The sequence below is a fragment of the Mauremys mutica genome, chromosome 8, assembly GCF_020497125.1.
Source record: "Mauremys mutica isolate MM-2020 ecotype Southern chromosome 8, ASM2049712v1, whole genome shotgun sequence".
In the NCBI taxonomy this organism is placed as follows: Eukaryota; Metazoa; Chordata; order Testudines; family Geoemydidae; genus Mauremys; species Mauremys mutica.
The window spans coordinates 297470-322339 of NC_059079.1; the positions used below are offsets into that span (position 1 = coordinate 297470).

Sequence of the window (24870 nt, forward strand, 5' to 3'; positions counted from 1 at the left end):
CAGAGGAGCCCAGATGATCATCCCAGCAGCACTGTGGGAAGCAGCCCTGGATGTGGCTTATAAAGGACATTGGGAGTTACGAAGATGAAGGAACTACTGCGTAAATATGCTTGGTGGCCAGTGCTGTGCTCAGACATTGAGTGTCATATGAAGGCATGCTTAGCTTGCACAATGCATAGAACTACTGTTCCTCTGGCCCGTTTGAAACCAGTAGTTATGGAGCCTGGCAGGGAATTGTGGTGGATATTACTAACCCCTCTATTCGACTGTATGGCTACACACTGGTTACTGTTATAGGCTATTACTCGTGATACCTCTTTGCCTTCGTAACTTCACAAGGCATGGCAAAGGAGCTAATTTCTTGCCTAACCATCTGAGTCACTCTGTTTGGCCTACCGGAGAGCCTTGTTTCAGACAATGGGACACCTTATGTATCAAGACAGTTTGAAGGCTTTGACAAGTATTGATAAATCTGCTGTGTACCATCTTCAAGGAAATTGCATAATGGAGAGACTGCATGGCACTCTGAAGAAGTATGTAGCTCATTTACTGGAGGAATGTCAAGATACACACTTCCCTATTGCATTAAATTGTGCTTTATATGATAGTTGGAGCAAAGCTCATGAAAGTATTGGAGAAACCTCATTTTATTGGCTCTTCATCTGACCTCTGAGGACCAAGTTGTCTAGGCTTTTGGAAAATATTCATCCCATCCCTTTGCCATCATTGAAGCCAGCTGATGTGACTAGGGAATGTGTGAGTTTCAACAAGCGTATCCATGCAAACTGCATATGTTAGGAGAGGATATGGAAGTGTTTTCCATACCCATGCAGGGAGCATGGCAAGTGCATTTACCACGAGGAGAATGCATTGCTAATCAGCAAGATATACTGCCTTCTGAAAAGGGAACAAAGGGAGAAGAGGATGATTTTTCTGCTTACAATGATGTCATGTGGCCAGTTGGGAAAATTGCACCCCAGCACCGGTAACTACCCCTGAGCTAAATAAGAGGTCCCTGGATACCTGGTGCTTTCGGCTAGCCTAAGTTCACTCTAAACTGTGCAGCCATGTGGTAGGGTGACCAGGTGTCCGGCTTTTGATGGAACACTCTGTCAAAAAGGGACCCTGGCAGCTCCGGTCAGCACTGCTGACTGGGCCATTCAAGGTCCGGTGGCGGCATCACTGAGGCAGGCTAGTCCATACCTCTCCTAGCTGGCACTGCACTGCATCGTGGAAGCAGCCAGCTGGTCCGGGTCCTAGGTGGGGGGGACCCCCACCCCAAGCACCAGCTCCGCACTCCCATTGTCTGGGAACTGGAGCTGCTCCCAGCAGCCTCCTGCTTGCTATGCATAGTGGGGACAAAGGGGGCACCAATGTCAGAGTGTCCCCTTCCCCTGTCCCCCCTGCCCCTGTATCCCATCTCTGCAGAGCGGGGTGGAGGGGGGGAAAGATGCGACAGGGCTCAGGAATGGGACAGAGGGAGCTTGTTGGTGGCTGCCGCTGTATATCTGCTTTGAGTGCCAATCTACTTAAAAAGGCAATGTACTTAAAGGGGCAACATGTGTGTGTGTGTGTCTCTCTCTCTCTCTCTCTCTCTCTCTCTCTCTCACACACACACACACACACACACACACACACACACTGTGTCTCACACATACATACACTTTGTCACACACACACACACTGTGTGTCTCATACACACACACACACATACACACACTCTGTCTTTCACAATAACTTCCCAACACATACTTGTGGTGGTAGTGTTACTTCTTGATACTTCCTGCAATGCACATATACTCTGTAATTGTCTTCTTTCAAAGTGCTGTTGTTTGAGTTTTTTGACTGGTCTATGGATTTCATAATTTTTATTTGTCTCTTACGCTTAAATTGAATTCTTTGAGTAGTGAGGTCTAAAATGCCTAACCTCTGCTGGCTGAAGTAATTATCCCTATGGTAAATTTTTAAAAATATATATATTATCTATTTTTTGTTTATATTGGTGGCATACATCCGCACATTACCTCGTTAATTTGGTGCACATAACAAAATTAATTCCACACATGGATGGGAAAAATTAGAGGGAACATTGCTAGGTACCACTGAATTTTTGGGGAGAAGGAAAAGAAAGAGTGTGTGTGTGTGTGTGTGTGTGTGATCGTGTGATCTTCCTCGTTCTTGTTCCTCTTTTGTTGCCTGGTTCCTGCTCCCTGAACTTGGTGTTCCTGTCCCTGTTTCCTTTGCGGGGCGGGGAGCTAGTCAAGGCCTACTGCTACATATCTCTTGTTCTGACTGTTGTTATATTTTGTTCAGGCTGTTGCTGACATAACCAGTTTATGGTTATTACATGTTTTGACTGACAATCTACTTGCGTGACTTCATTTTTTCATCGAGGGATTTCTGTTCTAGGGTGCATCAGAATGCAACAGTCATCTCAGAGAACTCTATCACCTCTGTTGCTGTTGTGGATCTCTACCTGAGTGGTATCCCCAATTATTTTCTTATCAGATTTGGGCTCAGATCTAGATTAAGAGGAAGAGAGTGATCCAACTGTTTTTTTTCCAGAGCCTCAATATTGAGGGGTGGTTTTTTAAATCAGACTCTCATAAATTCATGCATCCTTCTAACTATAATATTATACCAGACTGGGCAAGTTGGTAGGAGTGGCAAGGGCCTCCACTGATGCCTTGGCCATACTGTCCAACTCCAGGATTTCCATATCAAGCTCCTTCAAGAGGTACGACCTGGGCTCTGCATTGATGCAATTATGTTTCTTTAGATCTGGGACACTCAGATCCGATACCAAGTGATAAGTCCCCCGTGCTGATCCAAGATATCTTATATGATGAAGCAGAGGAAGGTGATACACCTCTAGAAATCAAGATTTTGCATTAGGACCAGGAACTCTCCAGATGAAAATGTGGGAGTACTTCAGCTTCCTCACTTTCTGAGCTAGTCAGCAGAAGGGTTTCTACTTTAAAATTACCCTCTGTTTCACTGGTGGAAATGTCTCATCTTGTCTTTTAAATCCTTGGAAATACCTCTACAAAGTTTCTCTGCCCATTCTGGAGAGACACTGGCAGCCAGCAAAATCAGTATGGTATACTCTGACTTCCTGTCAACCAATTGTTAAAAAAACAGTTAACCCCTCATACAGGATCTGATAATGTTTTTTGTTTTTATTTTTTCACCTACCTTCTCCCACTAATTCTGTGGTAATAGCTGCAGTGATCAAGAACAGGCTATTTACATTCTATCCCCAGTGACAAAGAGGGAAAACATTAGATTATTTGGGAAGAAAATTATTTTCTTCATATCCTTTAAACTTGAGGATAGCTAACTACCTAACTGTCAGGGTAATGTGTGACATGTTAATTTCATTTAAAAAACTAAAACAATATAAAATTAACATGTTAAATTAATGGATTAAAATCTGATATCTGATAGCTCTCAAAATGTAATTGTAATGGGGAATAGTCTAGAGTGTGTGTGTTTCCAGTGGGGTCCAGGATCTGGTTCTTGGCCGAAGCTATTAAACATTTTAATTAATGACCTGGAAGAAAACATAAAATTATCACTGATAAAGTTTGCAGATGACACAAAAATTGAGGGAGTGCTGAATAATGAAGAGGACAGATCACTGATTCAGACTTACCTGGATCACTTGATAATCTAGGCGCACGCAAACACTGTGAGGTTTAATACAGCTAAATGTAAATGTATATATCTGGAAACAAAGAATGTAGGCCATATTTACAGGAGCGGAACTCTGTTCTAGAAAGTAGTGACTCTGAAAAAGATTTGGAGATCATGGTGGATAATCAGATGAACATGAGCTCCCAGAGTGAGGCTCTGGCCAAAAGAGTTAATATGATACTGGGATGCATAAACAGGGGAATCTTGAATAGAAGTAGAGAGGTTGTTTTACCTCTATATTTGGCACTGGTACAACTGCTGCTGGAATGCCAGTGCTGGTGCCCACAGTTCAAGAAGGATGTTGATAAATTGGAGACGGTTCAGAGAAGAGCCACCAGAATGATTAAAGGATTAGAAAACCTGCCTTCTAATGCTCAATCTATTTAATTTAACAAAGAGAAGGTTAAGGGCTGATTTGATTAGTCTAAAATATCTCCATGAGGCAACAAATGGGCTCTTCAATCTGGCAGAGAAAGGTCTAACACAATCCAATGGCTGGAAATTGAAGCTAGGCAAATTCAGACTGGAAATAAGGCTTTCATTTTTGACAGTGACGGTAATTAACCATTGCAATAATTTACCAAGAGTTGTGATAGATTATCCATCACTGACAATTTTAAAATCAAGATTGGATGTTTGTCTAAAAGATATACTGTAGGAATTATTTTGGGGAAGTTCTATGGCCTGTGTATTAGGTCCCTTTGACTTTGTAATCTATGTTATTCCATCACTCATGTCTCTCTTTCACAGTCCCAATCCCCTTCTTTTGCTTCCTTGCAGATGGAGGGAGAACTGGAACGTTTCCACAAGCAGAACATGCAGCTGGAACTGAACATCACAGAGCTGCGACAGAAGCTAAAGGCCACTGACCGTGAGATGCACAAGGAGCAGCAGAAGGTATGGGGCACAATCTTGATGGCAGAGATCTGAAGTCATACAAAATGCAAGCTGTCAGGAACATGGACAGTATGGATGTGTGGCTTTGAGGACAGAGTTTCCCTTCTTGGGTACTATGCAGAAGTGAAGGGGAAGAGAGGCTGTGGCAGGAGGGATCAGAGACAAGAGCTTTCCAAGTATGAAGGCTTGTGTGAGAGTTGGATATTATAGAGAAGTAGATAGTACCAAAGTGCCAGCCATTTGGTCTAACAGAGCCTGTGTGCACTGTCCTCCTGGATATGCTGCAAGGTCTGTGTATTCACTGAGGATTCACAGAGTAGTTGGGGAGAGGGCTAAGTGAACCTCTCTGCCACACCCAAGGCAGAGAGTTTGGGAATATGTGGCCTCAGCAACCTGTTCCCTCCCAAGAGTACCATCTGTGCTGGACCTCTGCAATGACATGCAGTAATTAGTCAGGAAAGGTAAAGGGGGGGCTTGTGCATGGATATCAGGGCATACTTACAGTTGAAGGAACCACATCAGAGGTGTATGAAAGGTCAGAGAGGAAGGAGCAAGGTTTGAAAGTGGGCATGAAGGAATTTAGTAGCCAAGGATAGGATTGGGGAAGCAGGCAGGGTACAGAGTGAGCAAATAAGAAATGTTGTGCCAGGGAGAATGAAGAGAGGGTGTTGATATGAAGCCATCAAGTTGAGCACATAGCTACCATCTGCACCTGTTTTTTGGGGGGTAGGGATAGCTCAGTGGTTTGAGCATTGGCCTGCTAAACCCAGGGTTGTGATTTCAATCCTTGAGGGGGCCACTTAGGAATCTGGGGCAAAAATTGGTCCTGCTCGTGAAGGCAGGGGGCTGGACTCAATGACCTTTCAAGGTCCCTTCCAGGTCTAGGAGATTGGTATATCTCCAATTATTACCTTCTGTCCTATCACCTGTTACATTTACTTGTTGCCTCTTGTTTCTAGTAAGATTGTAAGCTCTTTGGGCAGGAACTGTGTTTTTGAAGTGTCCATGATAACAGGATCCTTAACCTGAATGGGGCCTCCAAGCACTAGTGCAGTACAAGTAATAATGCAATTTTTATAGGGTGAGGAGGGATGTTAGTTATTGGCAAGATTTGTTACTGTCTTAAGTCTGACAGCACTCAAAGGCCAAGAAGTTCTCTGTCCAACTGGGAGATGTCCAGATGGCACATTCTTAAAAACAAAAAATATAAATAACACATGAGGATTCTCAATAATTCAACTTCAGCTTCCAGGAGGTCCTCATGCATGACAGTGTGCTCTGAGTGGCTGTTCATGTATAATTCTTGCAGGAGCGAGACATGGAAGCTCTTGTCAAGCGGTTTAAAACAGATCTTCATAACTGCGTGGGCTTCATCCAGGAGCCCAAAAAACTGAAGGAGGGGATCCGGGAACTCTACGACAAATACGTGCAGCAGGCAGACATGGTGAGTTGGGGCTCTTTCCTCTCCATGGTAGATGAGCGCATCTCTGGTGTCACACCTTCTGAGCCTGTTTATTGTCTCTCATCAGGTGGAAATTGTGGGGGTTGACACAGATCTGCAGCAGGAGTACACCCGGCAGAGAGAGCATCTTGAGAGGAATCTGGCAACACTGAAGAAGAAGGTTGTGAAGGAAAGTGAGATCCACCGAGCTGATAATGTGCGCATCATGCAGGTACGTGGCCCATTTTCTTTGCTCCTGGCAGGGGCAGTTGGAGAGAGAAGCTGCACACAAGAGAATTCCTCTTTCTCAGGCTTCCTTGCTGCAGTACATTCTCAGGAGTCTGAGAAGATTTCTGTTTGATACCCTCCCAGAGTTCCACTTACATTGGAACTCTGGAAGTTTTCTAAGTTGCTGAAGAGAAAGTGTTTAAAAGTGCCGTGTTTTCTCAAAGTGGGATCTGTAAGGGAAGAGATGGCTGGAACAGTTGCTATTTCCAGTCTCTGTGTGAAAGTTTACACTTTCACAGGGTAAATTGCAGGAGGAAGGGGTCTCCACTGTAAGTGAATATCAGGGTTTTATTTGTATAATGAAATTCTTCTTCAGGTATCCTCTGCATAGTCCCACTCATGGGATGCTCCCACTGGTGCAGCCTAGATGATGGAATCTTAACTAGAGTTAACTAACAGTGCCCACTAGAGCCCTCAAGCGCCTTCCTTGCTCCTCCCCTCAGTGATTGTGAAGATTGTGAGGCTGAGGGGTATAAAAGGGTGTTCCTCAGTTCCTCACCTCAATTCCTTCCAGCCATGACCAGCTGATGGATTAGGAACTACTCTGGGATTGTCCTGGATCTGTACTTCAAGAGCTTAGTTAGATTAGTTTTACTGTAGTTAATTCAGGCATAGTTAGGTTAAAATTTAAGTAGTTCTGAATAGTTTTAGATAAGTTCCTTTAGTACCAGGATGACAGAAATGAAGACTAAGAAGCTTGGCTTTTAGAAATAGGTTTCCTGTCCATCGGGTTCCTGGCAGGCGATACTCATACTTGATATCTTCCGTGTTTGGGAAGAGGTCATTCTCCGTCAAAATGCTCAGTATGCTCTGTGTTCATGACACAAGTGAAGGAGAGGCAAAATAGCCTGCAGGCAAATAGAGGTGGCTAAAAGGAGAGTTTTGGAGGGAATAGCTGCAGACTCTATGTTGAATGGTAATGGGACTTGGTGAATGGTATGTTTGGCCTGTCTGCTCATAGTTTGGTTGACTGTTTGTTTGTTTCTTGTTCTCTGTGTATGGGCTGTGGGCCCTGAGTACGCAGGCTGCCTTGCCAAAGGCTGCCAGCTTTAACCCTTCAAGAATTTCTTCTCTTCATGTCCTTGGCTTCTTGATTAATTTTGTTCTCAATATCTTGCTTTTGTGCTGAGTTCTCATATCATCTCTCTTTTTACCCAACCCTTTTGTTATTAGTTTAACCCCTTCCTAACTACTCTAGCCAGTCAGTCCCCAAGGAGACTGATCCCCCCTCTTACTGAGGCCATCCAAATTATACAGCTCCCTGAGTACATTAGCTTTTTCCACATCCTCTGTCACTAAGTTGCTTCCCTCATTCAGTAAGGGGCCCACACTTTCCTTGACTTTCTTCTTGTTGCTAACATACCTGAAGAAACCCTTCTTGTTAATCTTAACATCTCTTGCTAGCTGCAACTCCATAATATAATTAAATTTAACATCCCTGTGGCGGGGAAAACACCACAGCAGCCCAACATTGTAGCATTTAATTTCAGAAAGGGGGGCAACACAAAAATGAGGAACTTAGTTAAACAGAAATTAAAAGGTACAGCACCAAACGTGAAATCCCTGGAAACTTTTTAAAGACATCATAATAGAGGCTCAACTTAAATTTATGCCCCAAATTAAAAAACATAGAGAACCAAAAAAGTGCCACTGTGGCTAAACAACAAAGTAAAGGAAACAATGAGAGGCAAAAAGGCATCCTTTAAAAAGTGGAAGTTAAATCCTGGTGTGGAAAATAGAAAGGAGCATAAACTCTGGCAAATGAAATGTAAAAATGTAATTAGGAAGGCCAAAAAAGAATTTGAAGAACAGCTAGCCAAAGACTCAAAAAGTAATAGAAAAATTGTTTTTAACTACATGAAGTCTGCTAAACAACCAGTGGGGCCGCTGGATGAGCGAGATGCTAAAGGAGCACTCAAAGACTAAGGCCATTGCAGAGAAATTAAATGAATTCTTTGCATCGCTCTTCACGGCTGAGGATGTGAGAGAGATTCCGAAACCTGAGCCATTCTTTTTAGGTGACAAATCTGAGAAACTGTCCCAGATTGAGGTGTCATTGAAGTTTTGGAACAAATTGATAAACTAAACAGTAATAAGTCACCAGGACCAGATGTTATGCACCCAAGAGTTCTGAAGGAATTCAAATGTGAAATTGCAGAACTACTAACTGTAGTCTGTAACCTATCATTTAAATCAGCTTCTGTACCAAATGGTTGGAGGATAGCTAATGTGACACCAATTTTTAAAAAGGGCTCCAAAGGTGATCCCAGCAATTACAGGCGTTTTGACTTTTTGAGCCATCTTTTTCATTAGGAGTGCAAAATGTGTTGGTTAATTCAAGAATGTACGAATGTTTTGCTCATAAATAGAAAACAACTTTATTATGGATTAATATCAGTAATGTAGATTCTTATATAGAAGCTAATAACTATATCCTAGAATATTTATTATATCCCAAGAGGAAGGGTCACTTGCTGCCCTCTCTTAAGGTCCATCTGTCTGTAACTTGAGCATACTCTGTTCCTGTAGACAATAAATTGGTGTTTGTTCATGTTATAGTTAAGAAATTCTTAAAAGGTCCTAAATAATCTGTATCCACTGGTGAGAGACCCTGTAGCTTCTTGGGATCTAATTTAGTTTTTATACAATGGATGCAACACCCATTTGAACTCATAGAGGATTGCACATTTTTCCATTTGCGTATTATAAAAGCTTCCTTTAATAGTGCCTCAGCAAGATGAATAAGCAAGTTACATGTGTTAATGGCAACGCCACCTTTTACTGTTCTTCATAAAGACAAAGTAACATTGCATACTCACCCGAGGCTTTTGCGTATGGTGGTATCTGATTTTTATATTAATTGATTAATTTATTGGTGTTTTTTGTCAAACTTCATACCTATGTGGGCGAGGCTAAACTGCATATATTAGATGCCAGAAGGGTTTTAGCATGCTATTTGGACAGAACTAATCATTTCAGACAATCACTCAAGAAGTTTATCTCTTACAAGGAAAGAAACAAAGGCTGAGCTGTTATTGTTCAAACTCTGTTTAAATGAGTGAGACTCTATATTAAAGAAGTGTATAAACTAATGACTATCCCACTTCCTGAAGCAGTTAGAGTACACTCTTCTACAGCAAAGGCATTCTCAATGGTTTTTACTAAACACATTCCTCTAGTGGAGATTTGTATAGCAGCGACATGGAGTTCAGTTCAGATGTTTACTAAGCACTATCCATTAGACTTAGAGTCTAGATCAAATGCTAAGTTTTGCTCACAATCACTGAGGGGAGAGGTGAGGGAGATAGAATCAAAGAGAAAGTTAAGGGCTGACTTGATTACAATCTATGAACATCTACATGGGGAACAAATATTTACCCATGGGCTCTTCAGTCTAGCAGAGAAAGGTATAACACAATCCAATGACTTGAAATTGAAGCTAGCCAAATTCAGACAGGAAATAAGGTGTAAATTTTAACAGTGAGGGTAATTAACCACTGAACCAACTTACCAAAGGTCATGGTGGATTCTCCATTACTGAAAATTTTTAGGTCAAGATTTGATGTTTTTCAAAAAGATCTGCTCTAGGGATTATTTTGGCACAGTTCTCTGGCCTGTGCTGTACAGGAAGTCAGACTAGATTATCACAATGTTCCCTCCTGACCTTGGAATCTATGAATCTGTGACCTGTTCTCCATGCAGCCATACTGCTTGGATTTGTTTATGCCTCCACCCTTATTCTTTCCTGATTGTGTCCCAGATCATCCTTTTCATGATTTTGCCCAGAATGCATGTCAGGCTAACCAGCCTGGTGTTACCTTTGGGCCATTTTCTTTTTTTAAAGATTGGCATGTGGTAACTTTTTAACCCCTCTCTGGAACTTCCCCAATGTTCCAAGTTTTGTTTAAAATCAACACTAATGGTTGATAGAGCTCCTTTGCCAATTCTTTAAATAATCTTGGGTGCAAGTTATCCAGTCCTGCTGATTTAAAAATGTTTAACTTTAATAGTTGTTTTTTAACATCTTCCCTAGTTAGAGATGGAACCAAAGGTATTCCATTATCAATGTAAGATATGAATACATCATCCTGCTTCTTTGGGAATACTGAATAGAAATGTTTATTGAATACTACTCCTTTTTTGCATCATTCTTGACAATTTTACCATCCTTGTCTAGCATCAGGCATGTACTGTTGCTATTGAATCCTTTGAATGTGTCACTAGAGTAGTGAATAAAGGAGAACCAGCTGACATTTATCTACATTTTCAAATAGACTTTGACAGAATGCCTTCTAAGAGGCTACTAAAGAAACTAAGCAGTCAGAAGGGTAAGAGGTAAAGTATTGTAATTGATCAAAAACTGGCCAAGAGAAGGAAACAAAAGAATAGAAATAATCTATCAATTTTCATCATGGCAAAAGGTTAACACCAGGTGTCTCAAGCTTCTATATGAGGTCCTGTGTTAAATATATTTATTAATGAGTTTGAAAGGTGGAGTGAGTGATGAGATAGCAAAATTTCCAGATTCTAGAAGGCTAATTTAGTTAGTCAAGATCAGAGAGAACTATGAGGAACATTAGAGAAACCTAAATAAGATAGGTGAGTGGGCAACACAATGGCAAATGAAATTCATTGTTCATAAATGCAAAATAATGTACATTGCTGGGGAAAAATGATTTTTTCATACACGGGACATGGTTCTAAATTAACTGTATCAACTTCAGAAAAGGCTCTGGACCACTGTAGTTGCTCAATGGAGACCTCTGCTCAATGTTCGGCCGTGGTCAAAAAAAGCAAAACAAATGTTAGGATAAAAACATAAGAACAGCTATACTGGGTCAGACCAAAGGTCCATCTAGCCCAATCTCCTGTCTTCCAACAGTGGCCAGTGCCAGGTGCCCCAGAGGGAATGAACAGAACAGGGAATCATCAAGTGATCCATCCCCTGTTGCCCATTCCCAACTTCTGGCAAACAGAGGTTAGGGACACCAACCCTGCCCATCCTAGCTAATAGCCACTGATGGACTTATCCTCCATGAATTCATCTAGTTCTTTTTTGAACCCTATTATAGTCTTGGCCTTCACAACATCCTCTGGCAAAGAGTTCCACATGTTGATGCATAAGGAATGCAGTGGTGAATAGTACAGATAATATTATAATGCCTTTATATAAACCAGTGATGCAGCCTAATCTATATACTATGTGCAGGACTGTCACCCCATCTCAAAAAAAATATTGCAGAATTAGACATGGTTCAGAGAAGGGTGATAAGAATGATGAAGGGCATAGAAAATTCATACCAGAAGAGATTGAAAAGATGGGGCTTGAATGATCTTAGGAGAGGAATAACAGGAGCCACAGCAGTATATAAAGTAATGCGCAATCTAGAGGAGGTAGATCAAGAACTACAGTTCTCCTTGTTCTGTAACACAACAGGAAGACATTTATTGAAACTACAAAAGATGGCCAATACAAAACTGATAAAAGGAAATACATTTTCATAGAATGTGTAATTAGACTGGTACTGACTGCCACAGGAAGTTGCTGAGGCCAAGAACTTAGCAAAATTCAAAAAGGAATCAGACATTTACATGAATAACAAGAATATTCAGAATTATTTTTATAACAAAGATTTCATGCTTCAGGACCTAAACCAATCTCTAACTATTGGGGATCCAGATGAGCCCTAATGTGTGGGGGCAAATTATCTCATACCTGCCTATTGCAAGGGTTTTTGTGCCTTTCCCTGAAGCATCTGGTACCACCTACTGACTGAGAGAGACTTCTAAATTAGATGACTCTCAGGTCTGATCCAGTATAGCAAGCTCTATGTTTCACTTACAGCTCTGACCCATATGATACCCAATATTTTTTCCCCCATGGGTATGGTGCTACCTCCTGTTGACCCAGATGTAGGGTGACCAGATAGCAAGTGTGAAAAATTGGGACAGAGGGTTGGCGGGGTATAGGTGTCTATATAAGACAAAGCCCCAACTATTGGGACTGTCTCCATAAAATCAGGACATCTGGTCATCCTAGTCAGATGGTACCTAGTGCCCTTTCTCACAGTGATACTGTGATACAGATATGTCAATTGAAAATCTGAGCATATTGTTGCTACAGGAAAATGTGAGCCTGATTAAGGAAATTAATGAATTGCGGAGGGAACTGAAGGTGACCCGCACCCACGTGCATGATCTCCAGGCAGCACTAGGACTAAACAGAAAAAACAAGAAGCAAGGGATCCCAGACACAGGTGATTATTACAGTTCTCCCTGTATCGCTCCATATTATCAGCTTTCATCTTAAAACCTCGTCTCCCTTTGCGAGCATGTGAGTTTCTCTCCTTTTGGCTGGTATTAGTCATTAAACTCTATGGTTGCCTGGAAGATGCCTATGCAATGTACAGTGGTATTCAACTATACAATGCACAATTCACTTATGAAGCACTTCAGAACCTTCTCCTTTAGCTCTGTCTCCCCTGTGCCAAGAGATGCATGTCCTAGCTCTTTCTTCAAGAGTAAATAGAGCCTGGCTAGCTGGAACCCTCATCATTATACACTCTGGCTACTGTTTTCTCTAGTTCCTTCCCATGAACTGCTGCCCAGTCCCGGTGTGCTGAGGTTGAATGTAGAAGAGGAAACAGAAAGAATCATAGAAATGCAACGGCTGGAAATCAAACGCCTTCGAGACCAAATCCAAGGGCAGGAGCACATCCTTACTCTTCGGCCTCTGTCAGGTGGGAGGCTTCCCATGCTGGAGATTGAAAGGAGCCATGGGACACAGCCACAATGATGCAATCTAAGGAAATTCTACATGATTGCTTCTACTGAGAGGATTAGAAATCCTGGAACCAGATCAGACTATTTTTGCCTGTTCTGTCCTGTAACCATCTCTGTTAACCAAATACTCCCCAACAAAATACTCTCTGCCTTAATCTCCTCCCCTCTGAGAAAGAGACACCCCAAACATGCACGCACGCACACCCTCTCTGTGCTGCAATCACCCTTCTGAACAGGAGGTTCACTGCACACCCACATACTCTTTGCTGCACTCTCCCCTCTGAACAGAAGCTGAGCTGAGAGGAACGGAAATAATAAATGTGCGAATGCAGATAGCACCATCTGACTGGTGTGTGTGCAGATCTCTGGGGAAGCAAGGGTCACTGAAAATTCAGATGCCACAGTTCAGAGGGGTTAAATAAATACTGTAAATCTCTTGTGGTTTAGTGTGATATAATGCTGGCAGGTTCTCCAGAGCCCTTTATTCTGAAATGCTGAATGACTAGTCAATGCACAGTGACATCCACACAGTACATAAGAGAGATGGGAATAAAAACAGTGAAATCTGTTCTAAGCAACTTCCCAAATTACTGGCAAAATTTTGTCGTCCTGTAAAGATGGTCTTTAGCTAGTGGTCAGACAAAATCAGCCAACAGTCTGTATGGTCTGGTTCCTATACATGTATCAGCTTACTCCCTGCAGAGCAGTCATCATCCACAAAATATACCATGAGTCAGGAAAGAGCCCCAGTATCAGCGTACAAAATCTGCCTCTCAACCCACGCCTCTTGTTTCACCTCTTCTGTTATATTGATCTCCTGTTTATCTCCATGCCTTCCTCCTAACATCTGAAACCCCCTTTTATCGCAGAATACAGGGCAACTACTCTTGCTTTTTTCAAACTGTTCTTGAAGAGTCACTTCTCAATGTAACCCCATTTTTTAAAGTTCTGTCACAAACCTAACAACGAATAAAAACTACAAGATTTCTACATTTTCAGATCTCCTCAGTGCATGATGTCTGACTTGCATTGCCTACGCTAGCTGAAGAACAGTGTGGATTGGAAGGGTGGCAGGTATTTTCATGAGCTTTTGGGGCAAGGGTTTGGGGGAGCTGCATCTGGGGCCTAGTCAGTGTCCTGAGAGTTAGTGCATAACAATTCAGGACAGGAAATGGAGATGAGAAGAGGCAAGTGCCTCCTAAATACTTGTAATACTAAAAATAATATCGTTAAGGATGAATACGATGCCCAAACTGAATTACTTATTAGTCTTGATATCTTTTAGAGGAACCATAATCTTTACCAGACCAATACTTTAAAAATAGATAATTTACTGCAGGTGTTCCTATGGACTAGAACAGTGGTCTCCAAAGTGGGGTGTGTGCAAGAAGATCCTTCGGGGTGTGCGGCAGGAGGAGCTTTTGCGGGGGGGTTTAGAGATGGCGCGGCAGGGGGTGCATGCTCAAAAAATTTTTACAATAGGGGTGTGCAATCAAAAAAGTTTGGAGACCACTGGACTAGAACACTATTCCTGCTAAGGTTGAATGGTTCAGTCAGTGCATAGGCAATAAATATCAAATTCACAGTCAATTTTGGTCAATTTCACAGTCAGGATTTTAAAAATCACAAATGTCATGATTTCAGCTATACCTCTACCCTGATATAACATGAATTCAGATATAATGTGGTAAAGCAGTGCTCCGGGGGAGGGCATGGGGGGGCTGTGCACTCCAGTGGATCAAAGCAAGTTCAATATAACGTGGTTTCACCTATAAGACGGTAAGATTTTTTGGATCCCGAGGACAGCGTTATATCTGAGTAGAGGTGTATTTAAATCTGGAATTTCATGGTGTTGTAATTGTAGGGGTCCTGACCCAAAAAGGTGTTGTGGAGGGGTCGCAAAGCTATGGGGATTGCGGTACTGTTACCCTTATTTCTGCACTGCTGCTGGCAGCGGCACTGTCTTCAAAGCTGGCCATCTGCAGAGCAGCAGCTGCTGAACAGGAGCCCAGCTCTGAAGACAAAGTAAGGATGGCATGATATGGTATTATCACCCTGACTTTTGCACTGCTGCCTGCAGAGCTGGGCCTTCAGTCAGCAGCCGCCACTCACCAGCCTCCCAGCTCTGAAGGCAGCAGTGCAGAAGTAAGGGTGGCATGGAATGGTATGGTATTGCCACCCTTACTTCTGCGCTGCTGCTGGTGGAGCGCTGCCTTCAGCGCTGGGCACCCGGCCAACATCTGCTGCTCTCTGGCCACACAGCTCTATAGAAAGCGCAGAAGTAAGGGTGGCACTATCATGACCCCCCCCTAAAATAACCTTGCAACTTCCTTTTGGGTCAGGACCTCCAATTAGAGAAACACAGGTCTCCCCCATGAAATCTGTATAGTAAGGGTAAAAGCACACAAAAAACCAGATTTCACAGTCCATGGCTTGTTTTTCTGACCATGAATTTGGTAGGGCCCTAGCAATGAATCTGGTACCTCAATTTTATTGTTCATCTTTAACCAGGATAAGACACTAACTTGGGAGATGCCAAAGAACGAAATAGAACTGGCACACATTAGCCTTATGGGGTGCTGTCTCCACCACCTAATGTTGTCATCCTGATGCTTCCTGTGCAGGAAAAGGATGTAATTAATCCAATTAGGAGGTGCTTTTGAAACTAGCTTCTTTCTGAAAGTCTTCGGAACATACACATTCTGGCTTGCTGGGGCCCACTATGTTGTAGTTCTGCCCTCCCTTTGGCTGGTATAAATGGAGTGATAGAAGAAAATTCCATTTTGGGGGCATCATTTAGCAAAATTGAATCAAAATCTTAACAAAGAAAAAGGACCTCATCCTGCTCAGAGTAAGAAGTATTTCCAGCTGAAGAGCTGTCTCACTGTGGTGATGAAGAAACTTAAGGGCATGTCTTATGAGTCAGCCTCTCTGGGAAGATATGATTTCCAAAGGTGGTAAAAAGCTTACTACATGAATCTGATCTAAACAATGAACACTCAGGGAAATCAAAACAGCATATTTAAAGTGGGTGTTGGAGCCTGATATTGGGTGGGACTTTGCACCTGAAGTATTTATAGTGTTTATAGTGGAGACTGTTTAGCACAGCAGGCTGATACAACTCACGTTGTATCAGATACTTAGTAATCCCAAAATAGTTGTACTGATATCCTCAGATGAGTACTGAGAATGCAAAACAAAAAGCTAGTCTTTTGTGCACATGTTACTGAAGTTCCCAGAGGTATGTACTCTTTGAAGTTCCCAGAGGTATGTCCACCTGAGCTGCGGGACCAGCGGACCCTCCGCAGACACGCCTGCGGGAGGTCCACCCAAGCCGTGGGACCAGCGGACCCTCCACAGGCATGCCTGCGGGAGGTCCACCGCAGCCGCCTGCCGCCCTCCCGGCGGCATGCCGCCCCAAGCGTGCGCTTTGCGCGCTGGGGTCTAGAGCCAGCCCTGGCTTCTAAGCCCATGGTATCTGAGCATCATCCAGACACTGACTTGGACTTTGGCCTCTCAGGCTCACTTGTGGGTACAGATGGTAGTCCAGCTGCTGTAGACCCCACAACCAGTTCTGGACCCCCAAATCTCCCCAGTGACTTAAGCACACCCTCCCCAGAGCTCCACTGTTGGGGTTACACCATTTTACAGTTTCACCCTTCAGGTTAATGATGCTTCATGATTTTTCCAGGGACTGAGGTGAGGCTGACTGGCCTATAGTTCCCTGGATCCGCCTTCTTCCCTTTTTTAAAGATGGGTACTACATTAGCCCTTTTTCCAGTCATCCAGGACCTCCGCCGATCACCATGAGTTTTCAAAGATAATGGCCAATGGCTCTGCAATCACGTCCATCAACTCCTTTAGCACCCTCGGATGCAGTGCATCCAGCCCCATGGACTTGTGCTCATCCAGTTTTTTTTAAATAGTCCTAAACCATAGGCTAACCAAGTGCAGAATGGTGGTGGAATGTGCCTTTGGATGTTTAAAAGGCCGCAGGCATTGTTTGCTTACTAGGTTAGACCTCAGTGAAAGCAATATTCCCATTGTTATTGCTGCTTGCTGTGTGCTCTATAATCTCTGTGAAACAAAGGGAGAAAAGTTTCCGTTGGGGTGGGGTAGTTGAGGCAAATCACCTGGCAGCCAGTTTTGAGCAGCCAGACACCAGGGCAATAAGAAGAGCACACTGAGAGGCTCTGGGTCTCTGTGAGGCTTTGAAAACCAGTTTCAGCAATGACCCACAGTAATGTGACACCTGTGTTGTTTCTTACCGAGCTGTCTCCTTCATTGCATTTTCTCCCCATAAACACCACCCCCACTAACCACAGGATGCTGAATCAATAAGGAGCCTTTTCTCCTCAATACATTAAGTTTTATTATGCTCACAAAGACACAGAAACAGCAAAGAAGAGTAAGATAACCTGGGGCAAAAGGGCTGATAACAGCGGTGGGGGAACAAGGACAGCTTGCTTACAATTGCACAGCAATAACAATCAAAGGTTTGGGAATGGGTGCCTTCTGGTCCTTGTACCCTCCCCTGGAGTTAAATGCAAAAGATACCAGACTTCCCCCACCCCTCCACCTCCTAGAACGTTTGGGAGGGGAGGATGTGGGATTTGATGATGATGGCAGCAGGTTCAGCATAGGTTGCAGAGGGACTCCCGCATCCAGCTGCCTTTCTTGAATCTCAACCAGATGCCTCAACATGTCTATTTGCTCCTTCATAATCTGCAGCATCTCATCCTGCATGTCATGCTCGTGTTCTCTGCATGCTCCCCTGCCTCCCTATCCTTGTGCAGGTTGTTGGACAGGGCAATCCTCCATGCACTGAGCTCCATCTTGTCACTCTCAGAGATGCGCATTAATTCATTGAATATGTCCTCCCGAGTCTTCTTTTTCTCCCTTATAATCTAGGAAAGACTCTGTCCCAGTATGGAGGATGTGCCAACAGACAATGTTTCAGCTGCAAAGAATACAAAGCACAAGGGTAGCATTGACAGTGCATACATTGTTTCCAGTGCAAGGTTAATTCTTTTTATAAAAGAAACACCCCTCAATGCATTTCCCTGCAAGCCACAATGTAATCACAATCGATGGCTACTGCAAGAGTCATTTTGCTTCCCCAGCCATGGTGAGTAAGGCCATGAGGCATGGGTGAGAGGTCTTGTGTTACAGTTTTTGTGAAGACAACCTTGGGATCACAGGTTGCAACTTCAGAAAAGCTCCCTTTCCCCTAGCAACCTGGCTGGTGCGTGAGGACAGGCACCAGTGTAAAGCCCCCAAATAGTTTGATTGTTACAAATGCTGCACTGGGTTGGGGGGAAGGGAGACAAACAGGAAGCCGCCCCCGCCCCTTTTTAAATGCCTGGTTGCAATACGCATTGATCCCTTCCAACCACAGCCAGGGCACACTCAGGAAAGCATGGTTGTGTGACCCAGAATTCACCAAATGGGCGGATTACTTGTTGAATTGCTTGTGGTTTAAGGGGTAGCATTTAAAACGTCCCCCATTTCCCCTCGGTGACCATATGTGATATCAGTCTCCTGAGGGTAACAGATATGGAAAGGGAGCAGATGCTGCAAGTGGGTTCGGACATGGTCCTTATGCTGCAATGCTGTGTGCCGCAATGATACCAGAAGAGTTAATACTGGAGTGGTGTGGGAAAGTGTCATACCATGATGGACAAAATAAGGTAGCCCTTCCCAGAAGCCTTCTGCAAAGGATTGCAGAATTATCTCCATGAAAGCTTCCTAGAGATCGTCATGGAGGATTCCAGGGCCATCCCCATGTACATAAACAGTCTTTTTCAGAGAGCATCCTCTGCATAGCTGGAGTGGCCACCAGTATCCACTACACCTACTCTTTTGTTCAGATTAAACATTAAAAATAATAGCATGTAACCCCTACAGTTTGTTTGGAAATGTGAACTCCCCAGAGGTGCTTTCCCCAGGATCACGCTCCGCTGACAATTGGTCCTGTGAGGGGGATGGGCTCCAGGGTTAAAAACAGTTCTTGGCTCTCGGGGAGAATGGATCCTCCATTCGCCTGCCTCGTATTCTCCTCCTCCTCCTCTTCCTCGTCAACAATGTCCTCCTTCTTGTTCCTCAAGGTCGCCCAGGGCTCCTGGGAGGTATCCGCAGAGCATTTTGGAGTAGTGGTGGGGTCGCTGCCAAGAATCACATGCAGCATCTCATAGAAGGGGCATGTCTGTGGGGCAGAACCAGAACAACTGTTCACCTCCCTTGTCTTCTGGTACGCTTGCAGAAGCTCCTTTATATTCACACGGCACTGCTGCGGTAGCCCTTCGCCTCCATTCCCTATGCTATTTTGGCATAGATGTCAGCATTTCTTCTGCTGAATCAGAGCTCTGCCTGCACAGACTCTTCTCCCCACACAGCAATAAGATCCAGCACCTCCTGTGCTGACCAGGCTGGAGCACATTTGTGGCCATTAGTCTCCATAATCAGCTGTGCTGAAGAGCTGTCCACACTGATCAAACAGGAAATGAAAATTGAAAAGTTCCTGGGGCTTTAACAGGGGCATCTATTTCCTGTGTACCTGGCTGACGTGCAATGGAGCTGAAAGTGCTCTCCAGAGCGGTCACAGCAGAGCACTCTGGGACACCTCTTGCAGGCCAATTCATTCAAATTACACAATGCAGTGTCTACACTATCCCCATATCAACCCATGGATGTCAACTCAAGCGCTACACCTCTTGCGGAGGTGGAGTACAGAAGTTGACTTTATAGGCCACTTAGATCGGCAGAAGGGACTCAATAGTGTAGACTCATACATTATTAAATCGACCTAATGCAGCTTATGTCAACCTAACTTTCTTGTGTAGACCAGGCCTTAGTTTCCTCAGAACTCCAAGAGCTTTTTGGGAGCCAAATATTTGGATTTAGGCAGCATCATATCAGGGTCCCTGGATGACCCTCTCTCCATCACCTGCTCTGTCTTGCCTGTGGCTGCTTCTGGTCTCTTTTCTTTTGCTAAAAGGGATAGTGAGAGAGTCCTTTATAAAATTGCAGTACCCTTTACCAGGTCACCCTCTTGGTCTGCCACAAAGACCCCTCTCACCTCCTCCCACAGGTAGGTCATCTCTTTGGTTACCAGCTCACCTGGAAGGATAGTTTTCACTAGGCAGTGGCCAACTCATTGTCCAAAGGTGTTTGTATTTGAATAAGGGACCCTCTGGGTTAACGCACCTCCATTGTCCCTGCCCCTGTAGCAAATGGATGATTTTGTATGCACTGTGGCAGTAAATAACCCATCAGTTTCAACAAGAATTCACGTTTTACATAGCCAAATTATCCAGACTGTGCTCTCTAGGGTCATTATAGAATATCCTGACCGAAGGCTCCCACACACTGCACCCGGTCCCGAGTGAAGCCACTGTTGGGAGCACACTAGCCCTTCCCAGCAAGACACAGTCCCTGCTCTGAGGACCGTGCACCGCCCCGTTCGACAAGTTCTTCACTTAGCTCGTGTCAGCCCTCCACTCCACGCAGATTGGCTGACTCGCCCGCACGGGATTCTCAAGGGTCCTCTACACCTCACCAGGGGGACCGGCACCGAGACAGGCAGCGTCGACACTCCTCCTCGAATTGTGGCTACAGGAGCCGATCCCGACGCTGTCGTTACAGACGCTCAGGTTCAAGTGCCTGCTCCACCAGACACCATGCCCAGAGCTCCCCTTGACAGGCACCTAGGCATTGTAGCTACGACTGCTGGGATGACTACGAGAGCAGCACCTCTGATGAGTACTGCTCCTTGTCATTAAGGTCCAGATCTCGAGGGCGGCACCGACATGCCCATGGACACTCCCACTGTTCTTACAACACCATGCGGTCAACAGTGACCTCGGCTTCGGCACCCAGCCGCCCATCCCCGAGCCGCACCACCCCTCAAGAGTGATTTGCACCGCCCGGTACCCAAGCCAGTCAGTGGCAAGGGGCACCGTGGCTGGGGCAATGGTGTCAGTGGTCACCGTGGCCACAATTGTCTGCCCAGGCAAGACCCTGCTCGGTAGCTGGAGTGTCCCATGCCCATTCAGTGTCCCCCCCTCCCCCTCGTGGCAGAGTCAAAAGTCGACGGGTACCAAGCAGGTGGTCCCAGGCCCGGATTCGGTCTTGGAGATCAAACCACTGGCACCTCCCAATGCCCTGGGAGCCGGACCGGCCCCCTCGCCAGCACCAGAGGCGACCATAGCGGCCCCTCCGCCCATTCTACAGAAGGACTTTAAGGCTCATCAAGAGCCCCTCAAGTGGGTGGCCTCAAACCTCCAACTCCAGGCTGAGGAGATGGAGGAGCTGTCGGATACCCTTTTCAATGTGCTGTCCTCCTCGGCACCGGGCCGAGTGGCCCTATCTCTCCACCAAGGGGTAGCCAACATATCAGTTGCTCTATGGCAAACCCCAGCTTCCCTGGCACCTATCTCCAAAAAAGTGGAGAGGAAGTACTTTGTCCCGGCTAAAGGACACAAGTACCTGTACTCCCACCGAGCACCCAACTCCTTGGTGGTGGACTCAGTCAACCACTGGGAATGCCATGGTCAGCCCGGGCCCACCCCCAAAGACAAGGACGCCAGGAGACTGGATTCTTTTGGCAGGAAGGTTTATTCTTCCGCGAGCTTTTAGCTTTTTAGATAGTGCATTCCCGTATGCCGGGGCCCGGTCCTGCAATGGGATCTGAATCTAGTGCTATCCCGCCTAACAGGTCCTCCCTTTGAACCCTTGGCCATGTGTTCCTGGTCCCACCTGTCATGGAAAGTGGCATTCTTGGTGACTATCACCTGAGCCTGTCGTGTCTCAGAGCTTAGGGCCTTGACTGCAGAGCCCCCGTATACGGTCTGCCACAGGAATACAGTCCAGCTTTGCCCACACCCCGCATTTCTCCCGAAGGAGGTCTCCGCCTTCCATATGGATCAGGACATTTTCCTTCCAGTACTCTGTCCTAAGCCCCATTCCTCCAATGAGGAACGCCGCCTACACATGCTAGATGTACGTAGGACCGAACCAGGCCATTCAGGAAATGCTCGCAGCTGTTCATTGCGTCGGCCAAGCATATGAGGGGGCAACCAGTTTCCACCCAGTGCCTTTCCCACTGGATCACCTTGTGTATACTCACGTGTTACGACTTGGCAGGGGTCCCCCCGCTGCCTATCGTGAAGGCGCATTCTACGAGAGCTCAAGCCTCGTCGGCTGCCTATGTAGGCCACGTCCCTATCCAGGACACATGTAGGGCTGCCACATGGTCCTCTGTCCACACTTTTTCCTCGCACTATGCAATCGTCTCCCAAGCAAGGGATGACACCGGTTTTAGTAGGGTGGTACTGCATCCCAAAAACCCTTAAACGCCTACCCACCACCATCAGCCATAGCTTGGAGTCACCTACTGTTGCATACACATGAGCAATCACTCGAAGAAGAAAGGACAGTTACCTGTTCTGTAACTGGCATTCTTTGAGATGTGTTGCTCAGGTGTATTCCACATCCCGCCCTCCTTTCCCTCTGTTGGAGTTGTCTGGCAAGAAGGAACCGAGGGTGGGGGGAGTGTGCAACTCCCCTTATAGCGCACTATAGAGGTGCCACTCCAGGAGTTGCAGCGGTGCTCCCCCCCCCCACACACACACAGGTACTGCTAAGGGAAAAACTTCCAGCATCGGTGCACGTGGCAAGCACACACACCTATTGTGGAATACACCTGAGCAACACATCTCAAAGAACACCAGTTACGGAACAGGTAACTGTCCTTTTTGTGACCCCTGCAAACACCAGAGCAGCCCCCTTTCCCAACTGAACAGGCAGAGACGTCTCCTGTTCCCTACCTACCTGTTGTTCAGCATGGGATCTGCTGGGCTGCATGCCAGGAGGCCCCAACCACCTGCTGTTCTCTCCCAAGAGGGCGCTGAGCAGGCAGGCTGCCCAAAGAAGGAGCCATTTGCAGCAAGGGAGAAAAGAGCATGCTGAGAATGGCTCAGTGTCTCTGGGTCTGGCTTTGCTTCTTGACTATCACAGCACTCCCAGATTGACCCCAGAGCACTCTGTAAAGGGCCAGTCCTGAAGGTGTCAAATGTCTTCTGCTCAACCAGCAACTTAAGAGTTACCATATTAAATGCCATGTTAGTCACTATTTGTTTAACTCTGGTAATCCTGCTTGGCTCTGCCAGCGCAGCAAGAAGCCTTGTTCCACCTGTTCACCACTCCCCACAGCTTGTCACTTGAGCCAGGGAGGAAATGTGAAATGAGACATCCTGCTCTGAGTGGGGAGGGCGACACCCAGGCACCACAGTTACAGCCCTGGAATCTCTTCCAGGACAACAGGTTGTATCAGACCCCACCTTGCTGGGGAATGTACCTGTCACAGTCCAGGTGAAAGGGTTGTGCTTGCTGCAGCCTATCAGAAGCAGGTAGCTGGCTGAACAGGCCAACGAAGGGGAGCTGGAAGTTACACCTGTTGCCTGGCAGGCCGTTGCTGTTGGAAGGGAAGAGGCCAGATTTTACCCTTGGGCCATATCCCAGGACCTGCCATGTCAGCCTGATTCAAATGGAAGGAGAGTGTGGTGCAACCTCAGCTGCCAGCTGGGAACTCAGGCAAAGGCAGAGAGGTGGCTGAATTGTGCCTGAAGTTGGTGATTACGTGTCAGCTGTGGGTGAGTAAAACCTGTAGCTGTTTGTGTCATGCTCTGTCTCTCACACAGTTCATAATCATCCCCACTTGGGCGGTGTGGGGCTGTGGGCTGGTTCATGAAAGCTAGCCAAACTGGTCCTGTGGTCTGCCCCTCTCACACACAGACTGTTCTAGGCATAGGCAAGATAGGCAGCTGCCTCGTGCAGTACAGGGGCCTGGTGCGGCAGATTCACAGCAAGCTGGGTGTGATCTATTCTGTGCTCACCTGCTGCGGTGCAGTCTAACCTCCTGTGCTCACCCTTAATGCACTTTGCCATAGGCTGCTTTGAATCAGGACTAGATCAAAGTACATTAATGAATAGTTAATGCACATAAGCAGGGTGTGCGCAGTGGCCTCAACAGGGACCATGTGGCTGGACAGTCCAGCTTAGCACAGGCAGCCCCAGGGTCGGGGAGCCCACAGCCTGGCCCAGCCCACGGTAGCCTCCCTCTGGAATTTATGGACAATTTATGAACAATGGAGGACCCAGAAGGGCCCCCCCAAGGTGGGTGGTAACCAGGTAAGTGGCATCCCCTTGCTGCCCCCCAGCCCCTGACCTAACCCTCCTTCCCCTCTCAGCTCCCTTGTGTTCTTCCCACATCCCATCTGTGCACCTGCCTCCCATTCCCCCATGTCCTAACACCCCTGCCCTAATCTGCCTGCCCGCCCCCATCTCTGCCTGTGTCCTAGCCCAGGTACTACCTGGGGAACTGAGGCCTGAACCCCCACCTCATCTGTCCCCTGCGCCCTGGTCTCTCCCCAGGTCCTTGTCCCCAGTCCCACCCCGTGCAGACTCCAGTCCCACTGTATTATTCCCCCCACACACACACACACACACTCCATTCTTCCAATCTTAGATTCCTAGCGTCCAGGCTGACAGGGACCAGTGTGATCAGCCTGACCTCCTGTATAGCAGAGGTCAGAGAATGTCCCCAAAATACTCCCTAGAGCAGATTTTTTTATAAAAACATACATGTGGTGCATGGCTTTCCCACCCCCTTCCCCCACAGCTTCATGTTGGCGCCCAACCCCTGGCCTTGACACCCAGAGGGGGGAGGGGAGATAGAGCCCCATGGCACAGGTCAAATGGTGCGC

General features: G+C 45.9%; 1 protein-coding gene across 3 annotated transcripts in view; it reads left to right on the plus strand.

The window, feature by feature from the left end:
* Positions 1-14090, plus strand: part of CFAP57 (cilia and flagella associated protein 57) — a 136528-nt gene extending 122438 nt beyond the window's left edge. For 2 of the 3 annotated variants that reach the window (XM_045028830.1, XM_045028832.1), the window contains exons 19-23: positions 4477-4593; positions 5903-6037; positions 6123-6266; positions 12447-12579; positions 12907-14090. In XM_045028830.1, coding sequence (XP_044884765.1) covers positions 4477-4593; positions 5903-6037; positions 6123-6266; positions 12447-12579; positions 12907-13118 — 741 coding nt within the window. In that variant the 3' untranslated portion in view covers positions 13119-14090. The remainder of the gene's footprint in view (positions 1-4476; positions 4594-5902; positions 6038-6122; positions 6267-12446; positions 12580-12906) is intronic. The other variant, XM_045028833.1, reaches the window with a different exon arrangement.
* Positions 14091-24870: the final 10780 nt, after the last annotated feature.